Raw genomic sequence first — 25,647 nt, forward strand, 5'->3', positions numbered from 1 at the left:
TTTCTCCTAGCAAAACAAACATTAAGTTGCTCATTAAGATGAACTACAGACTACAACTACAACTAAAGCATGGCTTTAAACGTGATTAAATTCAGCATTATGTGGAATAGGTTACTTCTGTATTCATGGTTTTAAGCATCACCTGATGGTAAAGTTAAGCAGTAAGATGGAAATGTTAGTAATAAAGTTACTGATTACCTTTTAACCAGCCAATTAAAAACAAGAATTCATAGTCTTCAAGAAAATATTCCCAAATTATTTATGTTACTAGTTGGATAAAAAAATAGAATGTTATTTTGTCTAACAAGTGTAGAACGTATGCCATTGGCTCTGAGTTACACTGGAAGATGTTACATTGTTATACTCCAAGGTTCGTATGCTTAGCTTTATAATGCTTAGCTTATCTATACTTGGCTTTGACAAGGTTTAGAAAATAGGATTATCAGATTTGCAGATGACACAAATAAGTGATATACCAAATAACTTGGGAACCAGTATCAAGATTCAGGAAAATCTCAACAACTTCAGTTTCAACAAGGACAAATGCAAAATCCTTCATTTTCATGAATAAAATCAAAAGCATATGTGTAGGGTATGCAACAGGACATATGAAAAGGAACTGTATGTCTTAGTGAATCTCAAATAGTGCATGAACCAACACTGATATAGCTGTCGACATGGTGCTAGCCTGCATCAACACTAGATTGTCAAGTTAGTAATTCATTGTTCCTCTCTTCAAGTTGGTAAGACCATATCCGGATCATTGAGTCCAGTTCTCAGCATGGCATTTTGGGAAGGACACTGACAAGTTGAAGTGTGTTTTGAGGAAAATAACAAGATACTAAGAATCTTGGAAGGAAAAGCGTAGTTGGCAGCACTCAGAATGTTTAGCCTGGAAAAATAAGAGTGCTATTTGTTCAAATACAGGTGGTCCTTGTTTAATGACCACATCTGGGTTTGGCAACTTGGTCATTGAGCAGAGGTGACAATTTTACTTCAGGTTTCCTTTGCATTACAGACAGAAGAAGGTCGTAAATGTGAGGACTAGTCACACAGAGTTACTTTTTCTTCTTTCTTGTAACTGAATGGTTTTTGTACGAGGCAATCACTAAACAAGGACCATCTGTATCTGAAGAACTGCCATGGAGAAGACAGTAGATTTCTTCAGCATTATTTCAGAAAATAGACACAAAATTGGTTTTAATTATGAGAAAGCAGATTTTGATAGGTCATCGGTTAAAATTTCCTACCTTCAGCAATGGGAGAGTCTGTCTCCAGAGCCATTCTTTTCCTGGAAGTATTTCAACAGAGGCTGGAAGGCCATCTCCTGGAGATGCTCTAGTTGTGGATTGCTAAGTAAGGGGTTGGACTGGGAGCATGTAGCATTAGTAACTGAAGTGTGCAGCTACCATATGAGACCACAGAAGGCCTGCATCACATAAATATTGTAAACCTCTCAAAAGGAAGAAGTAGCTCTTCGTCTTCATGCTAATTGAACAGAGCAAACTGCTTATCTGCTGTCTGTGGGCCATTTCCCACTGATGAGTTAAAGTATTACTCAGCCATTCGTGAGAGGAGAAAACTAGACTGGCATAAAATTTGCTCCCTACCCCCTTTGCTGATTCCTAACCTGCCTCTATTGCCTCTTTCCAACTCATTGCAATCATTTAACTTCCTTTCAGGTTAATGAATGGATAATGAGTGACAAAGCCTCCTAAATTTTATACCAGAGTTTTTGAAACTGTTTCCCACAAAATCCTCTGCTTCTTTGGGAAGCTAAGAGCATGTGCATGCCCACACACACAAATTCACTCAGGTGCAGCCAGTTATCACTAGAGCATTGCCTCTTGATCAGAATTCCTGGAATTATTTTTTAACTAACCAGTTCCACAGGCTGAATTTTTTTCTTTTGAAACCACCTATTTTATAGCTCTTATGGCTGCTCATGTATGACATTTAACATTTAAGCCTGTCCCAGAGCTGGGAAGGCACTGCCAAGGAATACATTAAGCAACAACAAAAAGACATTATCATATGTGTGTCATAGTTCAGTACAAGAAGAGAAAGACTTGATCCCTACATAATACCATTGCTGAACAAACGGTTTTAAGTTAACAACTACCCTTATCATCAAAGGATGAGTATTTTACTAGTAAAACAGAAAGGATTAATTCTTTTATAACCCAAGCCCAACTACAGGTAGTCTTTGACTTACAACTTTTAATTTAGTGACTGTTACAACAGTACTGAAAAAAAGTAATTTATGAGAGTTTTTCACAGTTAACGACCCGTGCAACATCCCCACGGTTGTGTGACCAAAATTCAGACCTTGGCAACTGGCATTTATGACATTTGCACAGTCCCAGGTCATGTGCCCCCCTTTTGCAACCTTCTGGCAAGCAAAGTCAATTCACTTAACAACTTACTTTTTTAACAACTGCAGTGATTCACCTAACTGGCAAGAAAAGTCATAAAATGGGGCATAGCTCATTTAACTGTCTCGCTTGGCAATACAAATTTTGGGCTTAATTATGGTCAAGGACTACCTGAAAAACTTCCCAATTTGATTTTAGCTGAAAATTCTTCTCCATGGATAACTGAAGTTCTGAGGAATGGACACCAATTTGGCTCTCGGAATAAGCGTAGGAGAAAAATAAATTTCTTTTATTCTGCACTCAGGACAATAAACAGGATTTGGAGCTATGTGAATTCCTTCAGACTAGAGAGGGGAGGAAGATACCCTCTGCCTGAATCCGCTCCCAATGAAGAAAGAATCTTATATGTAAACAAGTACAGTAATAGAGCAGAATACAGTACATATTTCATACAGGTAGTCCTCAATTTACCACCTTTTGTTTAGCGACCTAAGTTACAACGGCACTGAAAAAAGTGACTTATGACCTGTTTTCACATTCACAACCGTTGCAGCATCCCCATGGTCACGTGATCAAAATTTGGGCACTTGGCAACTGGCATGTATCTATAACAATTATACTGTCCCAGAGTCATGGAATCACTATTTGTAACCTTTCCAGGCAGCTTCCAACAAGCAAAGTCAATGGGGGAAGCCAGATTTCCTTAGTGAACACGATTGATTTACCTACAGTGATTTTGCTTAACAACAGTGGCAAAAAGGTCGTAAAATGAGACCCAATTCACTTAACAACTGCCTCACTTAGCAATGGACATTTTGGGCTCAGTTGTGGCCATAAATCAAGGTCATAAATGCTGGACAAGTTTCAAGGATGCCTCTGTCTTACTGAGAGGCCTAGTGTAAGACACACCTTGCAGAATATTTCCACGGGAGAGCCACAATATAAATTCACCATTTACCACAAAGCAATAGGGTAAATACAATTAACTTGGATTAAATCAGGTTGATAGGAGGAAAAGGTTTAAAATTATAACCTTGAATTTCAATTTAACACCACATCAATTTATTTTAGCCCAATGCTCCTTTTCTTGTTCAAAAGTCACAGTTGAGCTAGAATCCAAGTAGAAGCAGCTGACGTAAAACCCAAATAAGCACAATTAGGCTTATTTATAACAACATTAGCAGCATCTAATTAATGTTAGTGTTTCTTGGAAAAAGCAAAGCATTTAGGTCCAGTTAGTGCTTAGATAGGGTGCGAAGCCAATTCTGTACACATTTTCATTGAACTCAACAGTACAAATATGATTTAATGGACAGGAAGAGATGTCAGTTAAATCCAACTTTGTTTTCTACCTAACATACAAAAAAATATAGAATTTTCTATAGGAAAGTCTACTTGGGAACATACTCTTATCTAATTTCATCTTCCTCCTTTTTGTACTAACTTCTTAGCCAACTCAGGGGTATCAGAATGGTTTCTGGAAAGGAAATCTTTTTTTCTTAAGAAAAGAAAGAAATGATCAGTCACTGTGCAATTGAATCACTCCCTCTGTAGAGTTTAGTGGAATCTGATCACATTTACTAGCTGGGGCACTCATTTAAGCAAGCTGTGATTGGTTAATCATTGCTTGAATAATTGAATTCACAATATTAAGCTAAAACAAGCAAATACCATGGTTTCATACTATGTATGAATCCAGCTGTGTATACAGTTGAATTTGAATTTCTGAACAAAAGAATTAAACACATAATCCTTCATACTGGTGCCTGATACAGTATAGACCAGAGAAAATTTACAATTGAAACACTTAATACTTGAAACATGTTAAAGAGGATTATTTAAAGTTTTGAATGCTACTAGTTTCAAGTATCTAAAACATACTTGAATACATCAATCTACATTACTGAATACTTTAATCTGTCCAGTGTTCAGATTTAAAAAATAAATAAATCTAAAAGGCAACTAACTATACATTACTGAAATATGAGCAACAAATTCAGAGTATGAATGTGAAGTGTTTATTAAGCAAGCAAGAGAAATTGTTCAAACATTTACATCACCCGTGTAAGAGTAAATACATTTCCTAGACAGTTCTTGTAGATGTATTTAAAATGTACACCTTTTATGAAATAATTTCAAAGTACTCTACATGCACAAATTTGTACTTCCATATTTAAAAAAAATATTTTTGCACGAGATAGAAATATGTTTACAAATAAGCCGACACAACAAAGCTATTAACAAATGGGATGTAAATTATTTAAAGAACTGGCTTTAGATTAATGTACATTTCAACTCTATCCATTTTTTTACTCTTCTGTTTTGACATTTGGGAAATAATTCTCCATTGTAGTGGTCTCTAAATTTCACTCAAGTTTTCCACAATGATCTTTAAAAGGGAGGAAAGTTCTCCTTTCCAAACTAGTATCAGTTGGTCAGCTCTGTCTGATAAATGGACATATGGAATTCCAAAAACCACTATATAGAATTCATACATATGTGGAAGCCATACCCAATCCGTTTTTAGATTGAAGCTGGAAACCAGTCGATTTTTATGCAACTATTTTCCATATAAGTAGAAATGTGATTGATATTTTGAGATTCATACTCTCCAAAGCTAACTATAAAATGCTAAATCATATTCTTTTTACAGAACTCATCAAATCTCTATCTGCTAACTTTTGCAATGAAATCCTGTCCATGGAATATGTTCAATAGCATCCAACAGTTTATTCCATGTTTATTTAGAATTTCAGCCTTCCCCATGCTTTAGAGCTAAAACCAATTGGATCCCTGACATTCATTACAAAAAAGGGGAAAAGAAAGTATTCAGGTGTTCAGAGACATCCTATAAAAATATTTGAGAGAAAAACATGCAAAATATGTAACAGCTTCCAATTCTGATCATCTATAGCTGGTATACAATGTCAAAGCACTTGGTTTCATGCTCAAGGAATACTTTCCACATGAATTTGCATGCTAACAAATTAACTCTGGGGCATGTTCAAGAATGTGTGTACTCTTGTTCCTTAGACGCATTATAGAGCTTCAACGTTTTGATCCCCAAACATCTGACATTTTCTTACCATTGTACATTATGCCAGAAGATCAATGTTGTTGGGCCAACTGTCTTTCAGATGATGTTGCCAACCATAGCTGATTGTTTTCAATGCGAATTTTGAACTTGGAATAAGTGGCAATTTTAATGTGTGCTCTATATCCTTTTGAAATCAGTGCAATAAATTCTAGTCTGATTTCAATGTCACTGAAACATGACCAGCTTTTTCACAACCTATGTGGCAATGTTTTATCGGTAGAAACCTTTTTTACCCCTATAAATACAGTACTCAGATTTATCCATTCTCAAATCTGATGTACATATTACTGCACTCAGTGTACATTCAGCAACAATTACAATTGTACATATCAGTAGTGTTTTGATAAACTCTTATAAGGTTTTTGTATCAATGTATCAAACTCAATAAATACAATGTATCTGCTTTGGCTGATATGTCATGCTTTCTACAGTTTAATATACAATGGGACAAAAATATGATTAAGCTACTCATTTAAAGCATATATGGGCATAGTACATATTCTGATCAGAATCGTAAACAGATGTAAAAGATGTTTATAGAAATAAATGATAAATAAATGTAAAGAGGAAAAAATGGTATGAATCAGTTATAATAGCTAATGTTTACTGGAGATCTTTGAAAAGGCATGCATAAAAATGTTAATTTTCAATGCTGCATTTTTATAATCAAGCAACTTTTCCCTTATTAAGGAACAGATTGTTCCTAGGATTTTACAAAGTCAAATGTTAATTTCCATTAAGTCAAAATAATAACTAAGCTTGAAACATTTCCACTCAAAAATGTTGTTTCATTTTAAAAAGCCATGTGGCCACACTATCTAATTTAACATCACTAAATGTTTTTAAGGATAACTATGAGACAGAAAGATCAGAGAATCACTGAACATTTCTGTAGCTAAGAGTAAGTTCAGCATAGTATATAATTTTATTAAGGTTTTGAAGCACTAAATCAATATGTCTAGCAGTAATTAAAGCAGTGATGTAAAAAAATAGACAAAGCTCATACAGACTGTGGATTATGGGGATTGTAATCCAACACATCTGGAGGACTCAGAATTGGGAGAAAACAGCAGCATTCTAGTACTACATGCTGAATATTGAACAGCTTTGCTTTGCTTCAAGGGGCCCTTCTCAGTTGCCTAAAATAAAGATAATCTCTGCATTGCTGGCTTTCTGCATTTCGAAAATGAATTACTGTATGCTGATTTTAAAAATGAGCATACCTTTTTGTTTAAAGAAAAGCATGATATGAGGTAGGATGTTTTTAAAAATGCAATGCAATATATAATTTACACTGATGATTGCAATACAATAAATTCAGCTCTACTAAAAAATACAAGCCACGTTCAATTACTCTCTGCATTTTTAAAGCTTTAGGAAGAGTTAGATTGGGGTAATCCAAACACCAAATCATCTTCATGGCTGCATGTTAGAATTCTATAGGGACTGGGGAAAGTGCAAAATGCTCCCTGGAAATCCCAACATCTTGGGTTTTTTTTTAAAAAGAAAATGTTCTATTTCTTATGGGTGCAAAAAAAAAATGCTTGAAAATGGTATTAGAATTGGAGGTGGAGGCTGCTTTTCAGTGACTGGAATTAGTGTTTTGGTACTTAGCTTGCAAAAGCCATAGGAATGATTGAAAAAGTCTTGTATCAAGTCCATTCATTAGCTATCCAGTTCAAGGTGGGTTTGTTTGTTTTTTTATGTCTAATTCATGTGATCTCCCTCATTAAAGCAGAAACCATTCACATCTGATTTCAGGCTATGTCTTTCATTTCTTTCTTTCTCTCCTTCTTCTCTTCTTTTCTTTCTCTTTATTTATTGGCCACTCAATTTACCACCGGGAGATGCCAGAGATTTAATCTCTCAGGCTACATGCAAATTATTTGTTCCCTATGCATACTTTTCCACATGTTGCAGAATCTTACTACTCAGTTAATTTTTGGTGTGTAACAAGAGTTTATAGTTATACTGTAAAATATTTGAAAAGTTTAATTAATAAATAGGTAAAAACGTACCATGCCAGAAGCTTTTCCATTATCAAAATAAACTGATTAAACAAAAATACTTTTAAGAATTCAGCTTACTGAAATATTATCTGGAAGAAAATTACATAAAACTTGAAACATAATTTTTGATACCATAACATTGATTCATTCATACTGATGATTCATTCATTCATTCCATTATATAGTTCCACACTTGCTAAGCAACTCTTGCTACTGGTAGTAATAGTGAAGATTCTATTACCATGATTGTACTTTAAGTTAGTATCATCTAGGCAGCCATTATTTCATTCCAAATACAGCATCTGATCTTTTTTGAAGTATATTCATATCCACAAATACATAGCCAACTAATTGAATTTTGAGATGACATTTACCAGCAATTTAAAAAGTATTTTAGTGTAATTTAAAGTCAATGGAACTGTACTAAGATTGACATTAGCAAAAAGGCACTCTCCATTTCAGAAAACCATTGCTCTTTTTGAATGAAAACTCAAAAGAAACCCTGTTTCTTATCCTTTGAATCTTGTACTCAAAAAAGAGCTCTAAAGGTAAATGTAAGCTGATAAATCAAGACATTACAGACCTGGATCAATTCAGATTCATCTGTCTTAGATGTACGCTATCGACTGCTCCAAATCACAGCAATTCTCAAGGACATCAAAGGAAGTAATTTTCTTCATCAAATAACTTAATTTTTTAAAAAACTGAGAATTCAACAGTGCAACCTGAAACTTATGCTCTTAAAAGTTGCATTATGCTTGTGCATGTGCAATATGCACATACAGAAGTTCACTTTTTCAAACTTTCCTGACTAGTCAAAGAACCTTTCATCATGGGTGAGTCACAGTTTCACAGGAACATGCTAAAACACAAGAGCTACACTCCAAAATACTTAGTTTTAATCTCCGAAGTCACTTTTATGCAACCTTATCCTGCATGAAAGATAAACAGAATTCAAATTCTGGCAACTGGACTATTTCCATTTTATGTATATATATATATTTCTTAGTGCAGAATTAATAACCCATACATACACAAAACTCTGATTCATAATCACTGGCTTGTACTTTACATGCAGTTTAAGCACCATGAATCTTCTTTGCATCACCCTGCTCCTTAAAAAAAATCTGGCATATCAAGAATCTCCTTCTTATTCTGTAAATTCATTAGGCCTTAGGTTTATTTTTGACAGATATAACTCAAAAGGTGAACCAAGCACAATAACTCTTTTTACTCTGTAAATATAATACTAGTTACAAAATTTAAGAATAATGTTTTCAGATCCTGGATAACATGCCAGTTCTCACAATGTGTAGTCTTGGAAGATTACTACTGACTGGACATCCAAAATTATACACACTCATGTTAAAATGAAGCAACTGTACAGGAAGATCTCTAATGGAAAAAGAAAAGACAGGGAGTCAAGTACATATACAAAAGCACACAGACATTTCACCCTCTATCCCAGCCTAACCTCCAAAAGAAAAAAGCAGGAATACAGGAATCATATAGAGTTTAGATGCTGTAGGAAGATTAATGTTTAATTGCTTACTCTAAAAGTCGGGGTTGGGGGGAAGGGAGAGAAAGAGTGTGTCCCAACATTCAATGTTTAGGTGGACCAAAGTAAGTATCTATGATGCTGCTGTCTACCTATTTGCTTGCCATTCATTTAAAATCTTAACAAGGTTTCAAGGACCTGCTCTCCATTTCCTATTCCAATAATTCATCTAGCCACATATTTTTTTATTTACAAAGTAATTATCTATGATAAGCCATGGACTACAGTACTTCTCTCTGCAGCCCAACCAGCATTTTCTATTTTTTGGTTTTCTGGCTCAGCTCATTTTTTTTAATGCCTTTGGGGTATATATAAAATTTAAGCAGAAATGCACATGTTCTAAAAATTTTAAGGAAAAAATACATTAAAAATAAAAAAGTAAGATTGGATTTCAACCATGGAGATTTGATCTACAAACTGATTTTAGATCTGATTTTATCTTAAAATTCAAGAACTGATTATATGGGCATATCTAGCTAATTCAGATCATCCAAGAAAAAAGTAATTTGTACTTAATTTTAAATGAAAATTGTATTCATCTCATATCTACAATATATTTGTTTACCTTTCTGTCACATACACAAGAGCACCATTTAACTACACCATGTGGCTAAGCAGGCTTTGGATTAAGAAAACCTTTCTAGCCATTAAAATAGATGGCTAGAAACTCAACTCTGACGATGAACGATATTAAACGAAGACTGAATCACCAGAAGTACAAAGAAGTGTAGGCATCCTATGTCTAATTTAAGATATATTGACAGCATAGTTCTGGGCTTGTTCGTATTGATGTTAATCTATTAAATCATCTACAGAGCATATGGTGATCAACAGCTACATTCTAATCCCACATGCCACAAGTTTCTTATTAAAGTGGCTACACTAAGAGTTCTGAGAATCAGTCAACACATTTTTTTTTTAGAACAGCATTTATAGACATCTATTATCCGAAATTTGATATTTTTCTGAGCTGCTTTATAAATATATTCTATATTTGGCATAATTTTCAGAACAACTAGCAGAGCAGCTAATTGCTAAATGAAACTAGTCCTCTTACTGGAAAAATCATTTTCTTTTAAAATGATCATTCAGGCATGCAATCATGTTAATTTCCAGGACATCAGATAGAAAAATGTTATGCAGATGAGTTTTAGATGGTTTAAACAGATAGGAATGAGAATCTGGCAAAAATGTTTAAGTCTCCGAATGACTCTCAATTAACTGAACACTTTGCATGTAAATTCCAGGGAGCCAATGATCTGTCACCCTTACTTGCATGACTGCAGAAACTGACACACACAATTAATTTATGTTTTATGTATCTCATGTTCAATGGAAATTCAACAACCTTCTAAGTATAAGCAATTCTGCTTATGCCACTACTGGGCAACAACAGGACTTTTGATTTAAAAAAAAAATCTCACATGCGAATATGCTAGAAAAATGTGTTACTCTTGGAACAGAAAATATTTAGTTTTGCAAAATCTTTTGATTTTCGTATACAGCTGGTGATAATTTTATATATATATATATACACACACACACACATACACACATAAATATATATATATATATATATATAAAATTATCTATAATCTTGCAAAGGGTGTAAGGTGTGCGCACTAAGGATTTTTTTTTTCACATGCTATAGCTTACCTGTGGGGGCTTGCAAGGCACATCAAAAGCCAACTAGCCTTAATCAGGTTGCAAACATAAGTACAGCACTGAGCAGCATTCATTTAAAAACTGACATTTTTTAAAAAGATTTTATTCAATTTCAAAGTCCTTTGTTGCGATGAAACCCATCACGAGAAAGGACCCAAAACCTCAGGATGTTCCCTAGCACCAGCCTCTTTTAAATGAACAAAAAGTTAAAGATCCACCACAGTTTGTTTGCTTACAAGCTCCTGTTCACTGAGGTTTGTGGCATAGAAGTTCCTATTGGATTGTAAATATATATGGTTGGGCACATACTCTGTTCTCCAATATATGTCCAATAACTTAAAAGAAGATGCTCCTTTAAGAGAAATGTGTGAAAGAAAAAATGTTAAGTTATTCAGTTCCCAATAAACTTTCTCCAGCAAGTCAAGGATGGGCCTAGATGAGAGAAGTTTGTATGTGGGAGCACAGAGTGATAATTAACACTGCACAGTTCTTAAGAGTACCAGCCTATAAACTGAACCACAGCAGAAAAATACAAAAAAGTAACGATAACAGTCTATTTAGTTGTTCACGAAAAAATAATGTAAATGCTGGCTATACTTAGTCTAATGTGCAAGAAAGTGCTCTATTACTTAGGAGAAAATACACAGCAAAATCCAGAAATCAAAGAATCCACGTGAGCTGATCTCCACTCCTTTGATACAAAGCAGCAGACAGGTTTTAGCTTGTTGTTTTCCCTTCTTCAAGCCCATCCAACATCTTGCACAAAGAGACACACAGAAAAAACAAGGTTTACAAGTGCTACCACGCTACCTCTAAATACGGATGGAATTATCAGGAGCGGAGAGATATAATGTACACAAAAGTCTAATGTGCAAATTCAGTCACAGCACACATAAAGGACTGGACTTGGGATCAGTTTTAAGTCCAATATTAACTCTGTACTTGTCCAAATTTACAAGACTTGTTTAAAAAAGCAAACACTCCAACTAAACTGAAGTAATTAAAAAAACACAGAGATGTTCCTTTGAAGGCAAGGGGAGCCTAGAACTTTGGCTGATATAAAGAAACACGACCACTAAGGCACCCAGAGGCAATCTGACAGTGCGTTGGAGAGAACTTGGTAGTCAGAACCACATCGCCATGCGAGTAGAGTGAACGGATCTCCTGCAAGGGGGCGGCTTCTTTGGGCAAGCAGTCAATCAGTTCGCTGCACTGGGTGTCAAACCCCAACAAACGGATTCCGTAGCCATGTGGGGAGGAGATCATTCGACCATCTGGGCTGAAGCAGAGTTCTTTAATGTAGCCCTGGCCTACATTGGCTTCTTCGATGCAATGAGTCAATCTGAGGGAACAGCGAGGGGAAACTGGCCGCACTGGTGCTCCTTCTTGGAATTCATAAACACAGGTCCACTACAGAAAGTAGGGGGGAAATAACATTTAATGTTATATCAATATAGATATTGCATAAATCCCTCTCTATTTTATGGAGGCTTTCTTGTAACAATATGGATAATCTACCAGTGCTTCCCTGTTGTCTCCCATTTAAATATTAAATAGACCTCACCATTCTAAGCCCTCTCTAAATTAGCCAGGATTGGTTACCTACTGCTATTTAGACTTCAGTATAACTATGCACAACACCAGATGTTCTACTGCGTTGTTTTCAGCCAAGCTCAGTTTACCACATCATTCAAATGATTCAAATGAAGCAAACACTGCAACTCAAGATTACAACTGTACATACTGCTGCCACATTTATTCTGTATTTCTAATTTTATCAATGGAGTGACAATTCACTTCTATTCCATTAATAGACAAAAGACCTCCAGTTTTTCTGCAAGAATGTGATCAACATACATATGCACCATTATCATCACCCTATTTTTTACCTCCTGATCATCAGTGTTACTTGAACATCGAAGAAGTGTCGCCCATCCCTTGGGATGGAGCTGCAGTGATGTAATGCAGTTTCCCCGATCCCTCTCACCAGGAACCTCTGGGGTTAAAACCTCAAGACTATTACGTGGAGATCCACCTACGGAAACAGAACAACATCGCTACAATTAACACCACTTTTAATTCCCTTCTTGTCCAATAGGAGAGAACACTTTGTACTGTAAGCCCTTGCCATACAGAAGAGGCTCAGATTTTGCAATTAGTCATTTACTTGTTTTACATACCTTCTCGCTGGGTAACTCGTACTGTATGTTTCTCAGTACGTGGGCCTGAATCTCCTTGGTGTCCTGGTGACTCAGCACTTCTAGGACCAGGTGAAGTGACGGATGCCAGATCTGAGAATGGAAAAGCAAGATGAAGTTACATCAAACACAAAAACAGTGTTAAATACCTCTCCTAATTTATTAATTTCATGGCTTTGAAAACTCTTTTCAAAGTGGTGCTCCATTAATGATCGAGAGGATCGTTCTTGATTTTTAAGAACTTTTCTTGTGTTAGGTATCATTTGGTTGCTTATTTCTAAGAAGTATTGCAAAGATTTAGAAATTAATAGCTTACAGATTATTTTCCTTGGAATCTCATCCTCCTGAAACCTCAGTCCTCCTGAAAACTAATCTTGTTATTGCAAGATCAGTAACAAACGAACATACCCATAAGGCAACTCCCTAACTGGCATTCTTCCAGAAAAAGCTACCATGCAAAAACATTAGGCTGGTTCCATTGAACACAAAAAGTCACAAAAAGAATAGGTATCACAGTAATTCACATGCCACTCAAGAGCACTGCCAGCTTTTGTTTGGAGGGAATATGCTGACTCTGTAAAACCACTCAGAGAAAGCTGTAAAGCATTGTGAAGCGGTATATAAGTCTAAGTGCTATTGCTATTGCTACATGTCCTTCATCCTACTAACCATTTGCAATATATACCACACAGGCTTTTCAAGTTAACTTACTTCTTGCATACAATGCTATCTATCCAATGCTATCTATTATCTCACAAGATCTAGGAACAACGTAGGCATAACAATATTAACAAAATGCCAAGACTTGCCAGAATTTGATGTGGTTCTTCTGGCTCTCAGAATGGGATAACTGACAACTTCTAAAGATTTGGTCAAGTCGAGATCATGCAAGATCAGAAGATACCCAGAAGAAGTGGAAATCAGCATTTTGGAGCAGTCTGGAGTCAATCTCATGCGCATGAGAAAGCGGGTGTGAAAGAACTTCTTGTGTGGACAACCATCTTCTGTGCACCTAAGGAAAGACACCCATCAAAACCACAAGACTTTTCCATAGTTTTAAGAACCCCAATTTTTAATCCTATGTTTGAGATAGTATTTCTCTTAAAGAATAATATTCATCTTTCCTCTTCCTGTCTGACATATAATTTAAAGAAAAGCAAAGTGGCTACACGATCATTTTGCTACTGATATTTTGGTAGTGATGAATCTCAACCTGAATATGCATGCCAAAATAGTTTATCAAAGAACCAGCTTTCTCTCTCATTCTACTCAAGCTCCAAAGCATCTGCTCCATTGCTTCAAAGAAGCTGCAGGATTTTGCTATGCTTCATAGGTTGCTGGCAGTGTCTCATGTGCAGTACACGAGCAGAGGAAAGCACACTTCAAACAAACAGCTGTTGCATGACCGAGTACTATATTGCTGCTTATAAAGTAAGACAACATGATATTCTAGAAGATATTCCTGCACCTCTAATCCACAATATTGTATGTTCTGATGTAAAGCACTGGGATATTATGCCGTGGTAACATATCATTGCTGCTCAAAACACCTGATTGGTTTCAGTATAAAAGTTCTAATTCTCTATTTTTATCTGGTTTATGTTTTATAAATAAAACTGCTGGATTTATGGTCATAGTAAAGATTTGATGTGGTCATTCTTACTCATCTCCTAGAATTTAAAAAATGTTTCAAGAGTCTGCTCCAAGCTTGGCTCTAAGTGGACAATTTGCAGAAGCATTATGCTGATTTCTGTTATAACAGTTTGTTGACCTTATAATCAAGGGAAAAGGAAAGGATAAAGAATGATAGGGAATGAATTTTGACCTACGTCTGCACAACACTAAGACATGAACCAAGAAACTCAAAATGCAACCATATCCTATTTCCATGTAGCTAGCAGGTTTTCAGATAAGATACTAAAAAGGCAGTGTTGTTGTCTTTTCGGTACTTCTAAATGAAGAAAGGGATCAGTGAGAAATTTCTTTACCTGTTGGTATCCCAAATGATGACATTTCCATCAAATCCTGATGTTACTAGCAATCTTGTGTTAGTATCATATTCAATATTCTTCACCCAGCTGGTGTGACCATGTAAAGTGCACACTTTTGAATCTAGCTTCCTCAGATCCCACAGTGCTACGGTAGTATCATCAGAACAAGTTGCAAACAGTCTATTATCAAGAAACCTACAAATAAATAAATAAAAAAGGAAAGGGACAGGATCTCATTAATGCAATCAAATTCATATCAAACATCACTAAATAATAATGCTAAATGTTCCCCTGCATTGATTCCAAAAAATAATTATACCGTAAAGAATAGTATCAGTTTAGTGCTTTTAAAGCATCTGACTTCTAAAAGACTGAAGCAGATCTCAAAAATGGGCTGTAGTGCTTCAGGTGAGAATTTGAAGACCTGCTAGTTTAAGAAATATCAGAACAAGCTTTCTAAGGTAGTCAATTTTACATTTGGCTTATTTAGCAAGAATGTATTAGAGGTACCGTTACTTTATCATTTCACAATTTGTGAAAAAATAACTCATTTGAAAAGAAACACAAGTTTTAAATGACTATAAATGATTATATCATGTTCAATTATTAGCTTGTACATACATTCGTTTTAATCAATGTTTGCTAGTTACTAAGAAAGAAATGTGTTCAGTCAAATTTGAAATTAAGTTTTTGTGTTGTTATATATTTTTCTTTGGATCCTTATTCTCCATTTGGAATTACATCTGCCTTAAATTCATTCCTATTGCCATGGTTTTTGAACACTGTAATTATTCCTCTGGTTTGTGATCCCCTTGGGTAGGAGGAAGAACTGGCAGGAGTTCAACACATTTCTTTACCCAACCTCTGAGATTCTTGGGCACAGTTGGCGCTAACTCTTGAAGAAGAGGGGTGAATAATTTAAAGACCTGAAAGCATAAGACCCCTCTATAAAGACAGGGGCTCCTACAATAATCTGTGCTCATCCACATTACCTGCTCATTGGCCACAGCGATGTGGCTTGAGTCTCTACAAAGACATGAATGTAATATAACAAATTATGATACCAACTGATGAGAGCAAGAAAAATGAACATTTAGAACAACAACTAATTTGGATAACATTACAACTTCATCCTTCACTACTTTTAGAGTTGAACAAAACAGGCTTTGGAATTTTAATCATTGGCAACTGATTTTCACTTGCCAGGAGACTAACCTGATATTATTTACACAGTCCTCATGAGCAGTGGAAAGGGTTTTGATGTGCTTTGAAGAGATAGGATCGAACAGCAGGACTTCTGTCTGTTCACAAGCAACAGTTAGCACTGATCTGGACAGCAAAGAGAAGCAGGTATATTACATATAATAAACCTCACATTCTTTCACAAGAAAGACTCCAAAAGGTCCATGCATACTTAGAAATGAATTCCTTTCTTCTTTTAAATTAATATGTGCAAAACCAACCATTTACAGAAACAAGAATGCATTGAATAAACAGAATAAAAAAATATAATAACATTGTTGTTTCTTTGAGTCAATCTTGGCTTCGAGCAACTACCTGGACAAGTCCTTGCAGTTTTCTTGGCAAAATTTGCAGAAGTGGGTTGTCTTTGCCTTCTTCCTAGAGCTGAGAGAATAGGATTGGCCAAAGTTGTCCAGCTGGCATTCTGCCAAAGGCAGGAGTAGAACACATAGTCTCCTGGTTTCTAGTCTAGTTCTTTTAATCATTACGCCAAATTTGCTTTCTTCAATAACCAGAGTGTAATATTTCTAGCTAAAGTACTCTAAATTATGTTCTACATATTTAAATTGTTAATTTTATTTTCTTCCGCTTGCTTCAGTGTTATGAAGCAGAAACTGTTTCATGAACTCTTCTAGCACTTCTGGTAAAACTGGTTCTGTACACAATTGTCCAAAAAGGACTGAGCAGGAAAATGCTTTGTTCAATCATCCAAGGTTCTATCAGAGAAATATCACTTTAATAATGGGAGAAAGTACTTTCTCCCCAGAGAGAGTTCTAGAAGGCTTCAATTTTTATTTCTTTATTCAATTCAATTTAGGGTCTACCCAAATTCAACTGACCCTGTGTGAATCCTCAAATAGTAAGGAGGCCCAAACTATAATAAAACCAAGATGGGATCCAGGCACAACATGCTAACAGACAAGGACCCCCCATCCAAATCACACAAGGCTCTGAAGTCCAACAGGGTGATAGTACTTAGATTTCAGGGGGATATCTTATTCCAAAAGGCACCCATTATGATAGAGAAGGTATGCTTCTTCGGTCCCAACAGATGTTGTTGTTTAATTCAAGAAAACCAGAGTGGGCTAACTCTGTGAACATGTTACCAGTTGGGCAGAACCCATGGGAAACAGGTGCTCTCTCAAATAACTTTGTCCTATGACATGTAGATATTTGCAGGTGATTTCATCAATGAGATTACTATTTGATCAACAAAATTACAAAGATGATAAAATGTAACTGGCTATTTACACACAAAGAAACAATTTATGTCTTTATTTGAATGTATTTCCTTTTCAAGGAAAAGAATGATCCTTCCTTCCTTCCTTCCTTCCTTCCTGCGCTCCCTCCCTCCCTCCCTTTACAAACCTTGAATAATTATGGTTTATTAAACTGTGCACCTGCTAAATTAATATTTCCCATGTACATTTGAGCTTCAATGAACAAAATTCCTTTAACTGTTCATTGTTTGTGTGATCACAAATATACAATAAGGCTACGAGTACATTGTATAGATTGCAGCCTTCTTTTTAAACATCATCTAACTGCAAAGGCAAGATTTAATGTTTTTCTCCCCAGTTCTGCAAAAAATACTTGTGCATCCATATAATTTAGGAACAGATTTTATACTGCATTATTAGAAAAAGAAGGTTATCTTTTTATAACCATGATGGAGCCTGCCCATTACAGTTGAAAGGGCATTAATGAGTCCTCATCCCTGCTCTGGACGCAGGTTGTTAAGTGGAATTTGGGTTGCCTCAGGAGTGGAAAGACCCTAGATAAAGAGAACCTATGAATGAAGGCAAATATATGTGGCCCAGGATAATGTTCCAATCTTGATCAGTCACAGGACCAGAGGTTTAGTCTTCCAAACTTTCAGACTCATGCTGGAGCCCATCCTCAGGGAATGTCTCCCTACCAGAATGTATGCCCAATTAGCACACACCTGTGAGAACCCAAGCACCAATGACTCTTACTATTAAAGACTCTAAAACCTTCTGTATAATGACACCTGCACGGAGATATCTTAACCAGTTATCCACATTCGAAAGACTACTATCTATTGTACACAGGACTGCCTTTAGAAAATTTCAAAAACTGCTGTGATTTCAAGTTGTTCCCCACCCCCCCACACACATGCTCTCACACACATTTTTAAACCACCCATCTCCCTCACAACAGGAGATAAAGCTCCAAAATTAGGATTTGGAATTGCTTCAAATTTATATGCCAATGCCTTTACCAGCTGCACAGGCTCTAAGTGAATTTGTGGACTCTCTTGAAAATGATGCTTTTAACCATAAAGGCCTTTCAACAAAGAGGGATTAGGATAATTGGAAAATTCTCTTGTGTTTTATATAATATATAATCTAAGGATTCCTGTGTGAATCCCTAACAAGCAAACAGGAACATGTGACTACTAAAGCAAAGGTCTTCTTAATAAGCCTTATGGAATAGCCTCCAAAGAACACCATGATGGTCCTCTCTAGGGCTTATTTGACACCAAATACATTTATTTTGGTCAGTTTGTTCAAATGCGTCTAGGGCTCTTCTTTCAATATGATTTAATATTTAATATCTCCAGCAATAAAAATAGGGTTTTTTTCATGTTTATATTTATTTTTTAATTTTGATATTTAAGTCACTTAGAAAATATGTTTTGATAGGTAGTCTGTGATGGTTTGTATTTACCTATGGCTTCTTGCTTGCTATTCACATACCCATCCAGGATTCCAAAGAAATGCTAGCTACTTGATAACAGAAACTAAAATTAGGAACAGAGGAAGTAGAGAAAGTTTCCTACAGGAGAGGGGACAAGCCTCAGATGCTAGACTGCCATTAAGGGTAGAATCTTATATTACCAGAAACACATTGGCACATTGCAGGTGCAACCATGATGCAAATAGACAAGGGTTTAATAAAAAATGTGGGTTGGCATACCTGAATTGGATGCAACAGTACTTATACTGCTGAAAGCTTACTAGCTGGAGATTGCTTCAATGGCCACAAAGAGCACAAAAAGCCTGGTGAACTCTGCCAAAGACGAATGTGAGGATGCATCGTCTACCCAATATAGATGGTATTGGGGGGATTGAAAATGATGGAAGATCAAAAGTTTTAGCAATCAAAGAAAAGCCATATGCCAGGCTGACATAGAGAGGAAAGTTTTGCCTGTTATCTGCAAGTCCTTCATGAATTCTAATGAAGGCTGGAAAACCCAAACTTTGCATATAAAAAATGAATAGCTCCAAATAAAAGTACTAGTTCTGCTAAGCAATGTATCTTAAGAATTGAAAATAATTGCTGAACAATGACAATCTAGAATTATATTTAGCTTTGAGTTTCTATCAAATTCCAAGAACCCATAGGTAACCATATAAATTTAATAAATCAGAGCCCACTGCAGATTCTTCATATCCTAGAGCAGTGTTGGCGAACCTTTTCGGCACCAAGTGCTGAAATGGAAGCATGTGCGTGCATGCCGGAAACCAGAAGAGCAGCCACCTGGTGCGCATGTGTGCACTGGACGACTGCTTTTCCGGTTCCCGGCATGCACATGCGCACCAGCCACCTGGTCTTCTGGTTTCTGATGTGCATGCACACGCAAAGATCAGTGCGCGCATGTGTGCCGGAAACAGCAAGAGCAGCCACTCGGTGCTCATGCAAGCACCGTGAAGATGATCTCTTCACCACCTGGTCTTCTGGTTTCCGGTGCTCCCGCACACTGAAGACCAGCTGGCTGGCACGCCGGAACCCAGAAGAACAACGGGCGACGGCTCTGTGTGCCACTTCCGGCATGCTTGCCATCGGTTCGCCATCACAATCCTAGAGAAATAAAAGCTCTAATTGTAAGTTAAAAAAACAAAAACATAAGTCCTAGATTTCTGGCTTCTAAGTCCAAATGCACAGTAGTAACCTTTAACGCTTCAAACGTAAAAGTATGACATCAAGGGAAAGGGGAAAAAAGCAGAGAACCTGAAGTACTGGTTTCTCAATGATTTCACAAGTTGCTGTCATGTATCACTGGCTAGAATTCATGGAACAAACAATATTGACCCAAAGTTTATGGGATACATGCAGACTCCAGCCCTACTCTGCATCCTCAAAATGCCCTTAAATTGCACCATGGAAACTCAACTGCAATCCACTGATGATTTTCAGCTGTATAAGCTTTTTCTGCATTTTGGGGCCGATTGTGAACAAAATGTTAAATAGTTCTGTGAAGCCTCTGCAATGTTTAATGCACTGATTTTGCACCTAGATTATAAATAAACAAAAATGGAGCGCAGAGGAATTCAGCTTGTTCTATTTTAATAATACCACCAAGTCATTTATAGTCCCTTCATTACTAACAGAAGGTAATTTAAATGAAATTGATATAAAAATGTTGCCCACCTATATCATGACAAACAAAAATGAAACTGTGTGAATCAAGCCAAATTAGTAATGTCAAAGCACTGACACAGAAGGATTCATACTGCTGATTTAGTGAAAAAGGGATTTATTTGTTTTCCACCAACCACCTTATTCTAGGGCTTAAGAAATAAATTATTGACAAGATGAAACAATCCAACTATTACCATCAAGGAGTACCAGGCAATCTTTGTTTCAAATACTTACGGCCAAAACTTATTTTGCATGAAAATCGTACACTTTCTTTGCAAACTTTCAGTGCAGAAACTGAATTATTATAAAACTTATTATGAGTTTTAGCACATTTATGAAAGACTCTGACTTACTAAGGTACTACAGCACAGTTACTTAATAAGGTTGTACTTCTGGTGGTGGTCTCAATAAAAGTGGGTAGATAGACAATGCAAAGATAGTTTATTGATTATCTTTAAGACCATATTAAAAAAATAAAAGTAAAATACACCATATATTTCCAGGAGAAAAATAAGATACAAGGAAATACTATATAAAAAATACATAAGTCCTAAATGAAAAACATAAGCGTTCATATAAATACATCACATTTACACGATACCAATCTGTTCAATTTAACAGTTTCTAAGCTGAAATATCTTTTCCATAACTTTAGCAGGTCTGTCATTCAGGTCCCAGGCTATGATTTTAAGTAGAGATCTAGCATACGGTTAATAAAAAAATGAACAATAAAAGAACTTCCCATGCATAGACATCTGTTCTAGTCAGAATAGCCTCTGAAACAGATGGGCTTTCAAAGTATGCAGCCACATTTACATTTTGAAGAGTGCTTCACTCACACCAAGACACTTTGAAGAAGCATCCCTTTCAAATACTTTTCACTGCTTAATACCTGGACTACAGCTAGCATATATTTAGCTTAGAATAAAGAACATTGAATTTGCTTGACCAAAGGTTGCAAAAGGTGATTACATGACCTTGGGAGACAGCAACCGTCATAAGAATAAGTCAGTTGCCAAGCGTCTGAATTTTGATTACCTGACCAAGGGGATGCTACAAAGGTTGTAAGTGTGAAAAACAGTCATAAATGACCTTTTCAGTGCTGTTATAACCGAATGCTCGCTAAATAATCGAGGACTACCTGTAATAATTTTTTTTTGTTGCAATGTATTACATGAAATATACCAGCATCACCTTAATCCAAGAACAAAAAGATAAAAGACAAGTAGAAATTGTAAAGTGTATTAATCAATCCAGACATATATGAAAAAGTAACTTGGGAACTAACTTGTTATAGTATTTTAAATAATGAGGGTCTTGGAGAAATAGATTTCACTTTATGCTAAACCAAGCTATATTCTTCAACACCAGTTTACATTCTTCAGTGCAAAAACTAATAATCTTATCACTTATGACCACAGTTGAAACCAAAATTTCTGTAACAAATCACTTCTGAAATCTTGCCAAGAAAACTGCAAAGACCAGGCAGATATCAGGAGTCAAAAACTGACTAAAAAGCACCACCACCATCAACAAATCATTACTCAGAAGTTATGCTTTTCCTATTTTAGTTTCCTTTGATCTTATAATAAATGCAGTACAACAAAAGAATTTGGAGCAGCACATTGCTAAATCCTATCAACTATGATGAGTCCCATGAATATTTCTTTTAAAAATGTGGATCTTTTAATACACTTCAGCTTTGCATGTGCTATTTAAATCATACATTCATCTTTAAAAAGAACTTAAGGGATAGAAAACAGAGTTACACAAAAAAAGGTGCTACAGCTTTTATTTGTAAGTGACAGCTTCAAACCACAGCAAATTAACATTACTTGATGGAAGACTAATGGAAATACTCTCACAATCTTGAGATATTTGAGATACCGTGTTTCCCCAAAAATAAGACCCTGTCTTATATTTTATTGAACCCCGAAATTGGCCTTATTTTCAGGGACGTCTTATTATTTTGGGGCGTGTGGAGCAAGATGGGGCTCCTCTTGCCATCTAACCTGATTTCCAGCTCTGCGTTTAAATATTTTCGGGGAGGTCTTATTTTTGGGGGGGAAGGCTTATTTTAGCACATGCGCTCAAAAGCCCAATTGGGCTTATTATCAGGAGATGCCTTATTTTCAGGGAAACAGGGTACACATAAACTGGGTATGTTTCTCATTACATCAAGTGGCTTCCGACTGCTAGGTGACACATCCATTCTCATCTTTATTTGTTGCTACTCTGTCCCCATTTCCCTATTTGCAAACACTTTCGCCGGCCTTGTGCAGTTGCTTGCCCAATCACAGTATGTCCTCATAACTTTACGTGCAAACTACAACCATGGGGGGGGGGGAGGAAGGGAGATACAACATCTATTACACTGTACTAAATTCAGGGGGGGGGGTGGAAGTATAGGAATAAAAATGGAGACCCAATTCTTCGTTTGCAAGCGTCGACATAATTCAACCTGCAGCTAAAACGGCAAAAACGTGCCGCGAACCCGCCACTAAACGGAGACCTCTCGCAGCCACACAAACGAGGAGGTCGAGGCACCCGCCAAAGCGGCTCCGAGCAACCCTTCGCCTCATCCTTCCTTACCCGCCGGGGGAGTACTCCAGGTTGAAAACAGCGCCGTGGGTGCGGGTGATGGGGGACACCGAATCGGCGGGCTGAATAGCACCATAGAGCCTCGTCATGGCCCGGAAAGTGTCCCTCGCCGGCTCCACGCAGCGGCCCCCATGGCCCAGGCCCCGTTCTCGCACCCAAGAGAACAGCCCCCCGCCTGGAGCCGAGACCGGGGCGGTGGAAGTAAAAGAGGCCGGGGGCGACTTCGGTGACACCGCCCGGGGTGGTGAGGTGGAAGGGGGCGGCGACTGGTCGCCGTCGCCCGGGGGCGACCGCTCTGGGGTAGGGCCCCACCGCGCCTTCCAGCTCATCCCGAGCCCGGCCCCGCCGCCACGACAAGCAGCAGCAGCAGCACCACCACCACCGCCACCATTCCCCACCCACCCCCGGGCCTTCGGCTCCCCACCACTTCCGGTGCGGTGAGCACCAAAGAAATAGCACCGGGCGAAAAACACGAGAGTGTCTCGAAGCGGCCGCCCAAATGGTGTCCCTCCCACCCCAATTTGGCTCATTCTGGGCTTTGAGCGGCCGGGCGTTTTAAACCGATCGGAAAGCGATTTTCTGCCTCTGGTTTGGTTTCAGGAATTTCAGGAATCAGTTGTAATTTTCAGAGGAGTTATGCAGGATTAATGGCTGCTTTCAGCAGGGTTTGTGCTTAGCGGTTGCTAGCAGGGTTGTCAAAAATCCAAAGGCAAATTAATGTCTTTGTCTTCCCTGCATATCTGTCAAATTGGTGGGAGGAACCAATAGGAGATAATAGTTGTAGCTCATGGTTGAACTGTTTATTATATTTATTTATTTAGTTTGTCGATCATGACTAGATAACAGGTATAAGCAGTGGTGGGATTCAAATAATTTAACAACCGGTTCTCTGCCCTAATGATTTCTTCCAACAACCAGTTCATCAAACTGCTCAGAAAGTTAACAACCGGTCCTCCCGAAGTGGTGCGAACTGGCTGAATCCCACCACTGGGTATAAGTATAAATATGGACATGAACATAGGACATGAGTACAAATAAATGGGGACAGTAGGACAGGGACGGTAGGCACACTGGTGCGCTTATGCACGCCCCCTTTACGGACCTCTTAGGAATGGGGTGAGATCCTCGGTAGACAGTTTAAGGTTGGAGCTGTGGGTTTTAGAGGATGTAACTGTAGGATCCTTGATGCTCTCTAAGCTGGTTCTTTTCTTGAAGATGTTTCATTACCCAACTAGGTAACGTCATCAGGGCTGGAGAGGAAGCCTGCAATATGTTGTCCGGTTACTTAAACTATCGATTAGAAATCCAATCTTTCACAAAATAATCCGAGAATGCTGGGCATAAAAACTGGGTTTGTGGCGTAATAAATATGCCAGAAGGGATTGTAACCATCCTTACGCTTACCAAGGAATACTGTGTGCTACAAGTATATGCGTTAGGCTAGGAATAGGATGCTTCTTCCCTATTTTAGTGGAAAAAAAAATAAAATCTTGATTGATCAAAGCCATTATGGGAGATCGGGAAAGTTCTCGATTCAGCTCCGAGCTGAAGCAGCTTCTTGGATTAGAAGCGAAACATCTTCAAGGAAAAACAAAAAGTCCAGTTGCCGTTTGAAAAAGCACCTTTGGAACAGTCATGACCTGGATAACTGAGAATCTCCATAGACACTTGTCCTTGACTCAAGTGTTAAAATAATATATGGTGTCCTCAGCTATTTGAGCAGGCCATGAACATGGGTATCCTCTGGTCAATGAAATGTCTAGGCAATGATCAGAGACTGTTTTTGGTAGATCTGTTCTTATTCAGATTCCATCCTGCATTATAACTTCCATTTTCCTCAGATGTACATTCCCATAAACATTTGTAAAAAGCATTATGGCTCATTACTTTTCTGATGTATGTGGGATTTCATGGTTTGTTTTTGAGGATGTAGTGGTACAGTCATCTGGATAAACTACTAAGACCAATTAATGATTCTGAAAAGTGGATCAGTAAGTTTTCTAGGCCATTAGTTTTGCTTTGTATTGGATCCTTATTTTATCTAGCACTATGGAATTAATGATAAAAATAGGTCATGGCAGCCTGCAGCAATATAGGATTGAATCAATGAAATAAGCATAGAGTATATTCATGCATTTTTTTGTTTCTAAATTTCCAGATTAAAGAGTTTCTCATCTGTGCAGGGAAGAAAATATTCATTTGAGTGATATTTGATGAATATTAAAGTTAGATTTGGAATGAACAGTATATATTTTGGACACAGATTCCCTGTAGTTAGTCTTATCTTATTATAATGGGCAAATATTGCAGACCCAACTAATTCACCAAGCTAATAAAATGAGCTTTCAAATATTAGGATTAAAGGAGGTATGTTTACAGCAAGACTAGAATTTCAGTGCATATCAGTTTTGAGCCAAAAATATACTGTATTCCTTCAGTTAAAAAACAAATACTGTAATTGCTTTTTCATCTTTGCTTGAAAATCTAACATGTTTACAGAGATATTTATCATAGTTCTGAGATAT

At 37.1% G+C, this 25,647-nt stretch overlaps 1 protein-coding gene across 1 annotated transcript; it reads right to left on the bottom strand.

The window, feature by feature from the left end:
• Window positions 1-11,304: 11,304 nt before the first annotated feature.
• On the bottom strand, window positions 11,305-25,433 carry DCAF10 (DDB1 and CUL4 associated factor 10). The gene is made up of 7 exons (XM_034410774.3): window positions 23,114-25,433; window positions 16,109-16,222; window positions 14,891-15,088; window positions 13,712-13,914; window positions 12,885-12,995; window positions 12,594-12,739; window positions 11,305-12,114 (listed from the first exon to the last, which is right to left on the bottom strand). The coding sequence occupies exons 1-7, from the start codon at window positions 23,650-23,652 to the stop codon at window positions 11,746-11,748; spliced, it is 1,680 nt and encodes a 559-aa protein (XP_034266665.2). The 5' UTR covers window positions 23,653-25,433; the 3' UTR covers window positions 11,305-11,745.
• Window positions 25,434-25,647: the final 214 nt, after the last annotated feature.

Source organism: Pantherophis guttatus, chromosome 2 (assembly GCF_059756535.1).
Source record: "Pantherophis guttatus breed Tessera chromosome 2, ASM5975653v1, whole genome shotgun sequence".
In the NCBI taxonomy this organism is placed as follows: domain Eukaryota; kingdom Metazoa; phylum Chordata; class Lepidosauria; order Squamata; family Colubridae; genus Pantherophis; species Pantherophis guttatus.

What these genes read in the sequence shown, in the direction of transcription:
- DCAF10 (XM_034410774.3), bottom strand. Translation starts at nt 23,652, where the DNA reads ATGAGCCAAATTGGGGTGGGAGGGACACCATTTGGGCGGCCGCTTCGA. An exon ending in CTGGAGTACTCCCCCGGCGG is followed by an intron (nt 16,223 to 23,113) that starts GTAAGGAAGGAT and finishes TTTGCTGTCCAG; the next exon opens with ATCAGTGCTAACTGTTGCTT. An exon ending in ACGAGTTACCCAGCGAGAAG is followed by an intron (nt 12,740 to 12,884) that starts GTATGTAAAACA and finishes CTGTTTCCGTAG; the next exon opens with GTGGATCTCCACGTAATAGT.